General features: G+C 42.5%; 1 protein-coding gene across 2 annotated transcripts in view; it reads left to right on the top strand.

Annotated features, from left to right (window-relative positions):
* The window catches only part of SIL1 (SIL1 nucleotide exchange factor), a 206,050-nt gene that overhangs the window by 43,249 nt on the left and 150,375 nt on the right, over nt 1-12,426 (top strand). For both annotated transcript variants that reach the window (XM_072956839.1, XM_072956834.1), the window contains 2 exons: nt 5,924-6,038; nt 12,114-12,249. In XM_072956839.1, the coding sequence (XP_072812940.1) occupies nt 5,955-6,038; nt 12,114-12,249 (220 nt within the window). In that variant the 5' untranslated portion in view covers nt 5,924-5,954. The remainder of the gene's footprint in view (nt 1-5,923; nt 6,039-12,113; nt 12,250-12,426) is intronic.

The raw sequence follows: 12,426 nt of genomic DNA on the forward strand, positions 1-12,426 counted from the left end.
TTTCTTTGCTCCAGTTTCCTTCTTATAAGATGGAAGTAGAAAATCTTGCCCTTTCACTTTTTCTGGAAGATTTGGGGAAATAAATACTTAGACATAACACTGTAGGTTAAGAACATGAACATTTTATAAGATGGAGTTCCAAGTGTACCTAGGCAGGCTGCTGAGGTGGCTCTACCTGCCCAGGACACTTGTGACCTTTACCTGTTCTCCCAGTGCTATGGCCCTGAGACTGGAGAGCAGCCACTGTCCATGGGGCCTGCCAGCTATGTCAGAAGCTTCTGGAGATCCAGCAGTCCTACCCCTCCTTCCTCTGTTGGCTTCCTGCCATCTCCATGCTGTCCTTTTGTTTTCCTGTCTTCAGAGAAGGTAAAAGTTACAGAAAGAGGTCTTGCTTATAGGACCCAGCCCCTCCTCCAGTCCATCTGAATTGAGAGAAGGATATGAGGCACCAGGGAGGCCTAGCTAGCAAGTCCAAGGGCCTCCTCCCACCTCAGGCATCTGCTCTGGGTTGAAGTAAGCTGGCAATACAGATTGCTGAGAACATCCAACCTATAAGTAGAAGTACAGGCTACAAATGGCCAGTTTTGATAGAAAAATGGGCATCTCAAGTACCTTATTACCTCTTTTGTCCCAAAGCCCAAGGACAGAGTTATGGTGGAACACTGAAATATATTTCCCTTTCCTGGACTGAGTGGTGGTGTTGTAAGTCAGAAGAAGGCCAAAAATGTAAAGATGTTGTCTGTCCTCCATTGAAACCAAGGGTGATGGGGAAGTTTGTTATGCAGGGTGTCCACAGGTAGGTGATCAGATGAGTCAGGGTTAGTGGTTGGCAAGTAGTTTGAGGAGGACACTAACGTCAGGCCAGCTGTGCCAAACTGTACCTCAGTGGGATGCCATGACTTTGACTTTACTTTTGTCAGGGTCTGAGGTTTTCTTTTGCTGCTGCTGCTGCCTAGGTCCTTTCTTGTGATGGTAAGCCATCCTGGCAGAACAAAGCTGTGTGCCACTTTCCCTTTCCCTCTTTCCTCCTCTCCCCCTGCTTCAGCATAAAGCCCAGGGAAAACTTGCTTGCTCACTTTCCACCTGCCACTTCTTGAATGAGGGTAAGGCCCAGGTGACAGTTGCTGGCCAGGCCTTAAGAGGACAGAAGACACCATTACCCATGCCTGTGTCCTGCAGTGTATGCAGTTGATCTCTGGATGCCTTGTAAACCCTGGGAAACTGTCTCACACCTTTCTCCCAGCCTCGCTTCTCCTAAGCCTTTCCCCAGGCACCCCTCCTATCGCCCCCACCACCCCAACCACATTCTCTTTCTCTATGTTTCATGGAAAAATATGTGGCGTCAATGAATAGGTCAGATGTGCAGTCCATGTGGAATTATTGCAGGGAGATGAAGGATCTATTTGCGAATCAATCTCTCATCCTTAGTATTGGCAGAAAATGCTCTGAGGGTATTAGTGTGTGTGCAGGAGATCGAGGCAGCTGAGAACCCTGTGGGAGCTGCTGTTTCTCTTGTACACCCCTACCCTGCCTTCCTTCCACTCCCCTTCCCACTCCAGGAGGTGGGTAAGCTGTTGTTTGTGTATCAACTGTCCCCAGCCTCTTCTTCCTCAGTCCCTTGTGGGCCTCCTCCTCCTGCTCATTTGTCATCTTTGCTCTTGATTTCATTCTCGTTTATCTCTTCTTCCTCATCTTTTCCCCCTATCAGTTCCATTGTTTATCTCTGGCTGTAAGAAGGGAGTGTCTAACTCTGTATGTGTATATGCATATACACATGAACAGTCTCATGTAGGGGAAGGGAAATCTGTAGCTTTGGGGATAATCTTTTTCTCTCTTATTTTATGCTGTCTTGATATTGCTGTGAGTCTCCCCTTCCATTTTTTATTCCCCCTTTCCCCACAGCCAAGAATGCAGGAAGCTCCAGGTCTGTGTCCTCTTGGGACCCATCTCCCTTGGCCTTTCTAGCCTTCTTACTCCTGATGTGGCAGTCTCTTCCTCTTGTTCATCCTCATCTAGCCTGGCATCCCCAGAACCCTGCACACCCAGGCAGGGCCAGGCACCTATCCAGAACTTAGTGCTGTGCTTTGAACTCATTCCATGTCTTTCAGTGTGATTGGTGCCCCAGGGAGCCAGGTTGCTGGGGAAAGCTCATGTGGCACTCAGCCGTTCCATTTTGTCTACAAAAAGAGGGGGGTGCGGGGGGAGAAACTGGCAGAAAGCAAAGGCTTTTGCTGCTGGGTGAGTATAGCAGCTATTTTTAGCTCCCAAGCCTTTGCTTTCCATTTGGCTGTGCTTTTTTAGCACAGTGCCGGTCCAGCAGGGCTGTTTTCCTTCATGGCTCCAGATGTCCTTAGGGAAAGTTTTCATCTGCCCCTGAGAAGGCATAGTCTGGGCACTGGGTAATAACTTCTGATATTGGGTTCCAGTGTAGTCATGTCAGAGGACTAATTTATTGAGATGAAGCATGGAGGAGTGTGGCAGGAATGAAAAAGAGAAAAGGTAAAACACTATACTCTTCAGATACGTTCCCCCACAATTAATTCAGTTAAGACTCTATTGAGTAAACTGCCTAATGAGGTGTATTGGGGCTGAGTGATAAACACACAAACCTTTTATAAGGGTCTGGGCTGGTACTGACGTGTTCTGAATTTTTCTAAATGGTGGTTGTTTGACTTTGTTTTACTTTATTTTACTTTTCTTTCTGCCTTTTCTGGACAATTTGCCAGTTTGGATTCAGTTCTTTTGACTTCCACTCCAGTTTACTGACCAAAATTTATTCACTATTCCAATTTCCCATTCTAGATATTTCACTTAAGTAGAATCATACAATGTCTGTTTTTTTGTGTCTAGTTTATTTCACTTGGCATAATGTTTTCAAGGTTCATTCATGTTGAAACATGTATCAGAATTCCATTCTTTTTGTGGCTGAATAATACTCCATTAGAAGTATATACCACATTTGAAAAAAAATCCATCTTTTGATGAATACTTGAATTGTTTCTACTTTTTTGGTTGTTGTGAATAATGATATTCCATGTGAATAATGAACATTCACATGGAAGTGTCTCTTTGAGTCACTGTTTTCAGAACTTTTGAGAAGAATATAAACCTAGGGGTGGAATTGCTGGATCATGCATATGGTAATTCTATATTTAACTTTTTGAGGAGCTGCCAACCTGTTCTGCAGCAGCTGCACCACTTTATATTCCCACCAGCAATGTAGGAGGGTTTCAGTTTCTTCACATCCTTGTTAACGTTTGTTATTTTCTGTTTTTTTTATTTAATTATAGCCATAGTAGTGGATATAAAATGGTGTCTCATTGTGGCTTTGATTTACATTTCTTTAATAATGTTGAGAATTCTTTCACATCCCTATTGGCATATGTATATCTTCTTTGGAGAAATGTCTATTCAAGTCCTTTGCCCATTTTTCATTTGGGTTGCTTGCTTTTTTGTTGTTGAGTTGTAGAAGTTGTTTATGTATTCTGAATACTAAACCCTTATCTGATAGGTGATTTGCAAATACTTTTCTAATTTTGCTAGTTGTCTTTTCACTTAATAATGTCCTTTGAGGCACAAAACATTCTTAATTTTAAAGAACTTCAGTTTATCTATTTTTTCTTCTATCACCTGTGGTTTGGGTATCATATTTAAGAAACTATTGCCAGATCTAAGGTTATGAAGATTTTCCCTAAGAATTTCAACTCTTAAATTTAGATCTTTGATCCATTTTGAGTTAATTTTTGTATACGGTGTAAGGGAAGGGTCCACTTCATTCTTTTGCATGTGGATATCCAGTTGTTCCCGAACAGTTTATTGAATTATCTTGGCACCATTGTTGAAAATCAGTTGATCATATATATATGTAATTATATCTGGGCTCTCAGTGTCTGTCCTTATGTCAGTACCAGTGTTTTGATTACTGTAAGCTTTGTAGTAAGTTTTGAAATCAGGAAGTGTGAGTCCTCCAACTTTGTTCTTCTTTTTCAGTATTTTTTGAGGCTGTTGGGGTCTCTTGAAATTCCATATGTGTTTAAGGATGGATTTCTCCATTTCTGTAAAAATCACCTTTGGGATTTTGATAAGAATTGCATTGAATCTGCTTATTGCTCTGGGTAGTATTGTCTTCTTAATACTGTTAAGTCTGAAGTCCATGAACATGGGATATCCTTTCATCCTGTGTCATTTAAATTTTAGCAGCCACTAGGCCTGCATTTCGGTTTGTTTGACTATCTGAGAAGTGATGTGAAAAACTTTGTGACTTGGGAATATTGAACTTTGCTGTTTTGTTTTATTTTATTTTTTAACCTTTTTATTGATTTATAATCATTTTACAATGTTGTGTCAAATTCCAGTGTAGAGCACAATTTTTCAATTATACATGAACATATATATATTCATTGTCATATTCCTTTATCTGTGAGCTACCATAAGATCTTGCATATATTTCCCTGTGCTATACAGTATAATCTTGTTTATCCATTCTACAATTTTGAAATCCCAGTCTGTCTCTTCCCACCTGCCACCCCCTTGGCAACCACAAGTCTGTATTCTATGTCTATGAGTCTGTTTCTGTTCTGTATTTATGCTTTGGTTTTTAAATTTTTTTATTTTATTTTTTTAGATTCCACATATGAGCGATCTCATATGGTATTTTTCTTTCTCTTTCTGGCTTACTTCACTTAGAATGACATTCTCCAGGAGCATCCATGTTGCTGCAAATGGCAGTATGTTGTCAGTTTTTATGGCTGAGTAGTATTCCATTGTATAAATATACCACCTCTTCTTTATCCAGTCACCTGTTGATGGACATTTAGGTTGTTTCCATGTCTTGGCTATTGTAAATAATGCTGCTATGAACATTGGGGTGCAGGTGTCATTTTGAAGTAGGGTTCCTTCTGCATACATGCCCAGGAGTGGGATTCCTGGGTCATATGGTAAGTCTATTCCTAGTCTTTTGAGGAATCTCCACACTGTTTTCCACAGTGGCTGCACCAGACTGCATTCCCACGAGCAGCGTAGGAGGGTTCCCTTTTCTCCACAGCCTCTCCAGCATTTGTCATTTGTGGACTTATGAATGATGGCCATTCTGACTAGTGTGAAGTGGTACCTCATTGTAGTTTTGATTTGCATTTCTCTGATAATTAGTGATATTGAGCATTTTTTCATGTGCCTTTTGATCATTTGTATGTCTTCCTTGGAGAGTTGCTTGTTTAGGTCTTCTGCCCATTTTTGGATTGGGTTGTTTATTTTTTTCTTATTGAGTCGTATGTGCTGCTTATGTATTCTGGTGATCAAGCCTTTGTCGGTTTCATTTGCAAAAATTTTCTCCCATTCCATAGGTTGTCTTGTTTTACTTCTGGTTTCCTTTGCTGTGCAGAAGCTTGTAAGTTTAATTAGGTCCTAATTGTTTATTCTTGCTTTTATTCCTTCTAGGAAAAACTTTTTGAAACTTTGCTGTTTTAGGGGGTGCTGATGGCATCTATCTTCAGGTATAACAGTGAATATGATTTAGAAGTGAATGATTATAAAGGTTTATGTGGATTTGGGCCCATGTCTGTTCACACACAAGTCATTTGGTTAGTTTCCTTCTTTTCTCACTGCAGCCAGTACCACCTTGTGCAACCTGATACAAGTATGTAATGAAGAAGAAAGGGACCAGGGCTTTTATAGCGCATGCAAGAGTCCTAGTTGATTGTACAGTTCCAACCAAAGCGTCTCTCCTCATATAGGAGATAGAGGCTTACTTCAGTTTGACCTCCATCTTCAGTTCTACCTCTGTGGTAGAAGACCTATGTGCAGAAAATGTCTCACATTGTCTGAATCTGTCAAATAAATGACATCATGGGAATCACTATGCTGGATGGGATGTCAGGCACCACCTTCCTGTTGACCTTCTATTTTCTGTGTTTACATTCCTCAGGCCTCTAACCTTGCCTGGCCAGGGCGTGCAAATGTTTAGGATGGCTACCCTGGGCATGCTGCTCGGCATGTTGATGGCGTCCTGCTTCACCTTCTGCCTCAGTCATCAGAACTCGGTAAGTATCTTACTGTAAGTAGAGGGATCTCTGTTGGATCCAGGAAAGCCTCTGTGTCACCACGGCTGCTGTGGGAGCAGGGTGAGCTTTTATTTGTTTTACAAGAATGTAACCAGTGCTGGGTCACGGAGTAAGTTTACTTCTTCCTCCCATCCCTTAGTCCTCTGGCCTCTTTTTAAAGCTCAGGACATGGTTTCCGTTTGGGGAAAGATGATGATGGTAGTCATATAATAATGTTGGTGTTGTTAATTATAATCTTGCCATTTACCCAGTATTATACTAAGTGTTTTATATATATATTCTTTTTTAACATTTTTTATTGAGTTATAGTCATTTTACAATGTTGTGTCAAATTCCAGTGTAGAGCACAATTTTTCAGATATACATGAACATACGTATATTCATTGTCACATTTTTGTTTCGCTGTGAGCTACCATAAGATCTTGTATATATTTCCCTGTACTATACAGTATAATCTTGTTTATCTATTCTACAGTTTTGTATATATTCTTATTTAATCCCCTCAACAACTCTGTGAACTGCAGACTGCTTCTTCCTTTACTCCCCACTTCGGTGTGATTTCTCAGTCTGTATCTCTGTATCCTCTTTTCCTCTGTCTTTTTCTACATGTTCTTTCCAGGCTCCTCTTGATCAACCCAGGCCTTACTGCTCAGGGTTTATGTCATTGCCAAAGTCAGGGACAGAGTGCCCCAGAAGGCCCTGAGCTTGGCTTACTCACAGGGTGTCCTGGCCCCATTTCCCTGGCCTGCTCCAGCAACAGTCTGCCCTTGATGAACTCCCAACACCCTCTCTTCTCTTTCCCTTTAGATGCCCTGAATGTCTGCTCTCTGACAGTTTCACCACCCCTGGCCACCTTCCCCAACCCCAGGGTTCCCACTTAAATGTTAGGTAAAGTGCTAGAGGCTTTGGAGCTTGAGGGCCTTGAAGTGCAAATGACAATTGTGGTGAATTTAATAACAGTTCAGCTCAGCTGAGGTTCACCTCTGGCTCATGGCAAGCTTCCACTTTCTCTCTGAAGTCATTTGTTTTCTCTCTGCCTTTCTCCCCCACTTTGTATAGCAGGAGAGAATGTACAGTTAGGAGTCATGAATCCTTTTAAGCTTTTAATGCTCTTTGACTAAGATTGTGTTACTGCTGGGGTTTTTTTGGTCTCCTCTTCGAGGATAATAAGAATGGAATCCCACTGGTCCCCGAAGGTAGAACTGGCCACAGCATGAGGTTGGGGCTGTCTCTGGCATAACCTGGCACAGAAAAGCACCCAAGTGTCTCTGTAGATCAGGGCCATGTTCCCTTCAACCTGCAGCTCATGAGAATCTGTGTGCTCCCCATCATGAGCTTTAGCAGATACACAATTAACAAAAGCATGCTGATGAATTTACTTATGGACCGTGTATTAGTAAATTCCCTTTTGGATAATAGTCCAGCCAGATAGATGAGCTTTCAGAGCCATAATTATTCTGGCCCATTTATATTAGCTCTATTGAGTCTAGTCTCAGAAAAATGTTAATACTGACTTTCATCAGCAGAAGCTGCTTTTATCCTTATGTCTGTTCCTAAGCTGTATCCATTTGTCATAATCTTTCATCATGTGCTAAGTACAAGTAGGAGTTGAAGCATCTTTTCTCTCATACCATAAAAATCACTGCCCTGATGGCACTTAAAATCCAAATTATGCAGCCAGCCACCTTCACAGCAAGTGGGGGTGGTTATGATCCTTTCTTCAGAGCCTAGAGTCCAGGCAAATGCTCCTGATGACCTGGAATTGTCCTCACCAAAGGCATTTGTACGGGTTAGTGGTCCCCAGGAAAGGGTGACTGTGTTTATCAGGGTATGGTCTGGAGCCAACTTCCCTTGTTGGCTCCTGCTGTGGCGCCGCCTTGGGATGCCACATCTCAGGAGCTGTGTAAATGCCGAAGAAATGGGGTTGTGTTGTATACTAGCCTTCAAAAAAATGGTGGATGATAAGGAAGGTGGTGGAACCCAGTGGAAGGAGCGCATACCCTCGGTCAACTTCCTTTTGCCTCCTACTTTGGCTGTTTAACCATTTCTGAGTTTTGTTTCCTCATCTGTAAAACAGAATTGGTATCTCCCTCTTAACGTTTTAGTGTATATTAAGTGTGATTATATGTATATAAAGCACCCAGCATTGGGGCTGTTTCAGTATGGTCAATAAATGTCAGCTGTTATTTTTAGTAGAGGTGGCTGCTTCCATGGTTTAATTTAGGGCTCTGTCAGCCAGACTCCTATCCCAAAGTGTTGCCCTGGCAGTCTGTCTCTGTCACAGCGTCTATCCACCTGCTATCAGAGATTCATTCATTCTCTTGAATCTTGAAGGCTTTGGTCTTTAAGAATCTCTTATTTAGATATAAGTGTAAGGAAGTATGACATAAGCTGTTGTCAGCTAACACCTTAGCTGAGATTTCTTGCCATTTAAGAGGAAATTGGTATTTGGAGTAATGATGGCAGGGAGAGGAGAGTGCTGAGTATTCAGCAGGAGGCTTGAGAAACCAGCTGAGAGGGCACCAGAGCAAGGGATTTACTTCAGAGCTGACCAAGGGCTGGCTGGCTTCCCTCACCTCTTGGTCTTTGTCTCCTGTTCAGGACACTTCGAGGGTAAAGAGAGGGTCGTCCTTTTCTCTGGGACTATGTTCTCACTTTGTCCATAACAGCCTTCCCTTGGGAATGGGGATATGCTGATAAGTGTGCTAGGGTGATCTCATTGCCCCCTGCTTCCTTCCCTCAGCATCCAGGGCGTAACCATGAGAACATATGACTAAGAACAGAGACATAGGAGTGAGTCAGAATTCACGCATGGATTTTGAAACCAGGCAGTCCTGGACCTAAGTCTCTGCTCTACTTTTCTCAGCAGTTTGGTTTTGCACAGGCCTGGTGTCCATCTTCATCTGTAAAATGGGAATAAAAGTATGTGTTTCACAGATGAAATTTGGATGAGTAATGAGACATGGAAAGCACTTCAGCCCAATGCTGGCATATGGATAAGAGCTTAATAAATTGGTTGCTGCTGTGATCCTTGCAACCTCATCTTCATGATGCTGCCTTTCCTCAAAACCTTTCCTGGAGTTCCACATTTGAAGTGACTATGTAGCTTGTGGTGTGTTTGTATGACTGAACCTCCCTCAGTGCTTGCCAAAGTCATTTAGAGCCAGATCTGGGAAACAGGGTGAGCTAATCAGACAGAGGAGCACCAAATTTCTGTCATCTTCTCTAAAAACAGATGTACTGTAAAATAATGGCACTGTGTGTGTGTGTGTATGTGTGTAGCTTAAAATCTAGTTCAAAGATGATTACGAGAGGAAGCTCAAGAAACATTGTGAGCAGTGATGGGGTTGATGCAAAAGATGTTTGGCTTTCCTAGGGCATAAAGCCTGTGTCTCAGTGGTTCATGTCTTGTTCTAATCCTTCTTGAACCTACTCTATTAATCTCATTAAAGATCTAGAAAAAGAGGCTTTCTCAATCCCTACTCAACAGAATGAAAACTAGCATTGCCTAGATTTTGAAGGGCTTTCTGACATATTTTCATCATAACCATTACACTTGCCTCTTTCCACTTCTCTTGATGATAAGGATTTGGTTGCTTGCTTATATCTGCACCTGCCAGGAGTTACCTGGCTGATGGATACACTAAAGCAAGAGTTGTAACGTAAAGCTCAGAGATGTTTAGTTTGGCCTTCTTAGAGCTCTGAAAATAAGAAAATTTCACATAAAAATATGGATTTCTGTTTTCTCTTCAAGTTGAATGCCTTCGTGGCAGTGGTGACTAACTGAATGGCAGCTGTGTTTCTTAGTCAAGGCACACTTTTCACAGTCCTACCACTCCCGGTTGTTTTTACACCTGGCACACAGCATTCATTTACATCCATCCCTGCCTGGCCCCTGGAGGCATTTAACCCACGTGCCTCTGAGGTAAATCTTATTAACAGTCTCTTAGTCCTGTGGTCCAGTGTATGGTGCTTCTGGCAGAGGCTGATCAGCATGGCTAGGCTCTGGGTACTGAGTGGACACTGTGGTCTTTGTTTTGCAGTAGAAGACTAGTGCTTGGCTTCCAGCCGACTCATCTACTTTGGGCTTGTCTCAGTCTAAGACATCCATGACATACCTGCCTGTCAGAGGAAGGCATTTTTTCATTCCTTTGTTGAGTGATTACCCCATGTTTAGCCCAGAGCTTAGTTTGTATACAGTGGTGAAAGAGCCTGACACAGTACTTGCTCTCAAGAAACTCGGTTTCTGGGACTTTGATATCCATGCCCTCAGAATGTAGGGTACCTCCTGCCAGTCTGTCTTCTCTATAGTCTCACAAGTACTTCTACTCTTCTGCTCTAGTTTTCTTCTGTGCTCAGATTTGTGCAGATTTCAGGTTGAAAGGGTTGAATGAGTTTGAGGGGTCAGGCTGCATAGGTGACCACAGACCAAACCTGACCTTCCTGAATGATGCCATATTGTATAGTCACTATTGGATGTCACAACATAGACTCATCTGACCTGCCCTTACAAGTAATAAGTGTAATGGTTACCATGTAGCCAAGGCTAGTGATTTACAAGGTAATATTTCCTCTAATGTATGAGTGAGATGTTATTTCTCCTTTACAAATGTGACTTAAAAAGTTAAGTAACTTTCCTGGAGTCAAAAGAAACTTGGATTTGAACGTTGGGTTTTCTGAAGCAGAGTTTAAGTTTTTAATCATGATACTGTGGTCAGTGCCTCTTATTACTTGTGACGTGATTTGAGGGCCCCTTCTTGCTGGAGATACTTTCCTTACTAATTCTTAACAAGATCTGAAGTTCTGCAATCTAAATTTCATGCTTTTATTTCTGGTTGAAATGTAAAAATCCTTGGAGGCACTTTATATCGTCATCATCAACACCTTAACCTTTCTTCTGGCGGGGATACCTGTCTGGAGCTGGTGGACTGCTTGAAAGAGATTCATCATTCAGTCCTCCCATGCAGGACTAAAATTGTTTGGGAGACCAAACTGGGATCTGTGTAAAGTACCTAGCACAGATTTGGGTTCATAGGAGGAATCCATGAAATATACTTAATATTATTAGGGGAAGAACTGGGAGGTGGAGGAAAAGTGATGGCAGGAGAGATGGAAGGTCTGAAATGACCTCCCGGTGTGCTAGTGTGGGTTCTTCTTTGCCCTCTCAATTGTAATTGCCCAGATCTCTGGAACTCTCTGGTTCCAATTTCCTGAGGCCTTACTGCTTTTGTATAAGTACAGGTTTAAAAATGGGACAGGAAGAATGGGAGGTTGGGAAGGAGAAAAAGGAATAATACTTTTGTATTTATATTACATCGCTGTCTCCTGAGCTCAGAATGCTCTACAGACACCATCTCATCAGTCCTCCCTGATCTCCATGGGGTCGAAGGAAACAGGTTTTAGGAAGAGGTTTCTAACCTGGGCATCTTCTTGCCTCAGCCTACTGGACTTGCACCTTCCCACTTGTACTGCTTCCACCGTGAATTGGAATGCTTCAGGAGGTCATTTATGCCCCTTAGGAACCCTGGGGAATTGTCAGGCACTACCTGTGCCCTCTTGAGCTGCTTAGGAATTAATTGGGCCTTAGCGGCTAGCTTTTGTACATCTCTGGACTGTTTGAGGCCTTACTCTCCTATTCATTTTTTTTTGTAAATACCTTTAGTTTTTTATTCTAAGAGTAATGAGTATGAGTTTTAAACATCAAACAGTATGGTAACTTATCAAGTGAAAAGTAAAAGGCTCTTATTGTCTCCTTTTATCAACCCCTCTACCCAGTATGTTTTCTTAACCCCCTCAAGATAGTATGGAACTTTCTGGACCTTTTTTTAATGCATTTACAGTAGTGCCATATACACAAAACACATGCTGTGTTCATTTATCCATATCACCTCACTCGTACTGGTTCTGAGGCTAACCTTGTGAAATGTCCAAACAGGGTTGGGGAGGGCAGGAAGGGCATAGAGGAGAAGAGTGTACTGCCCCAGGCCATTTTCTTTCTGCTTGCCTGGTAACCAGCTGAGGTGGGTCATGCCCTGTGTTTTCTTCTCTCTGAAGGAATTTGCACTGACCAACCCAGAGAAGAGCAGCACCGAAGAAAGAGAGAGAAAGGAAACTACAGCAGAGGAGGAGCTGGACCCCAGGGTCCTGGAGGTGTTTCATCCGACCCATGAGTGGCAGGCCCTTCGGCCAGGTACCAAGTTCATCCCTGTCCCCAGGAAACACACTGAGTTCAAACTGTGTGGGTCCCTGTCCCCACAGGGATTCTTTGAAGAAGTAGCCACTCTCTGGCCTGCTGTAGGGGAACAGTGTGCTCCATCAGAGCAGTGGCTTCTGCTGCAAGGCTTAGAGGCCTTCATTTTCCAGCAGA

Source organism: Vicugna pacos, chromosome 3 (assembly GCF_048564905.1).
Source record: "Vicugna pacos chromosome 3, VicPac4, whole genome shotgun sequence".
In the NCBI taxonomy this organism is placed as follows: domain Eukaryota; kingdom Metazoa; phylum Chordata; class Mammalia; order Artiodactyla; family Camelidae; genus Vicugna; species Vicugna pacos.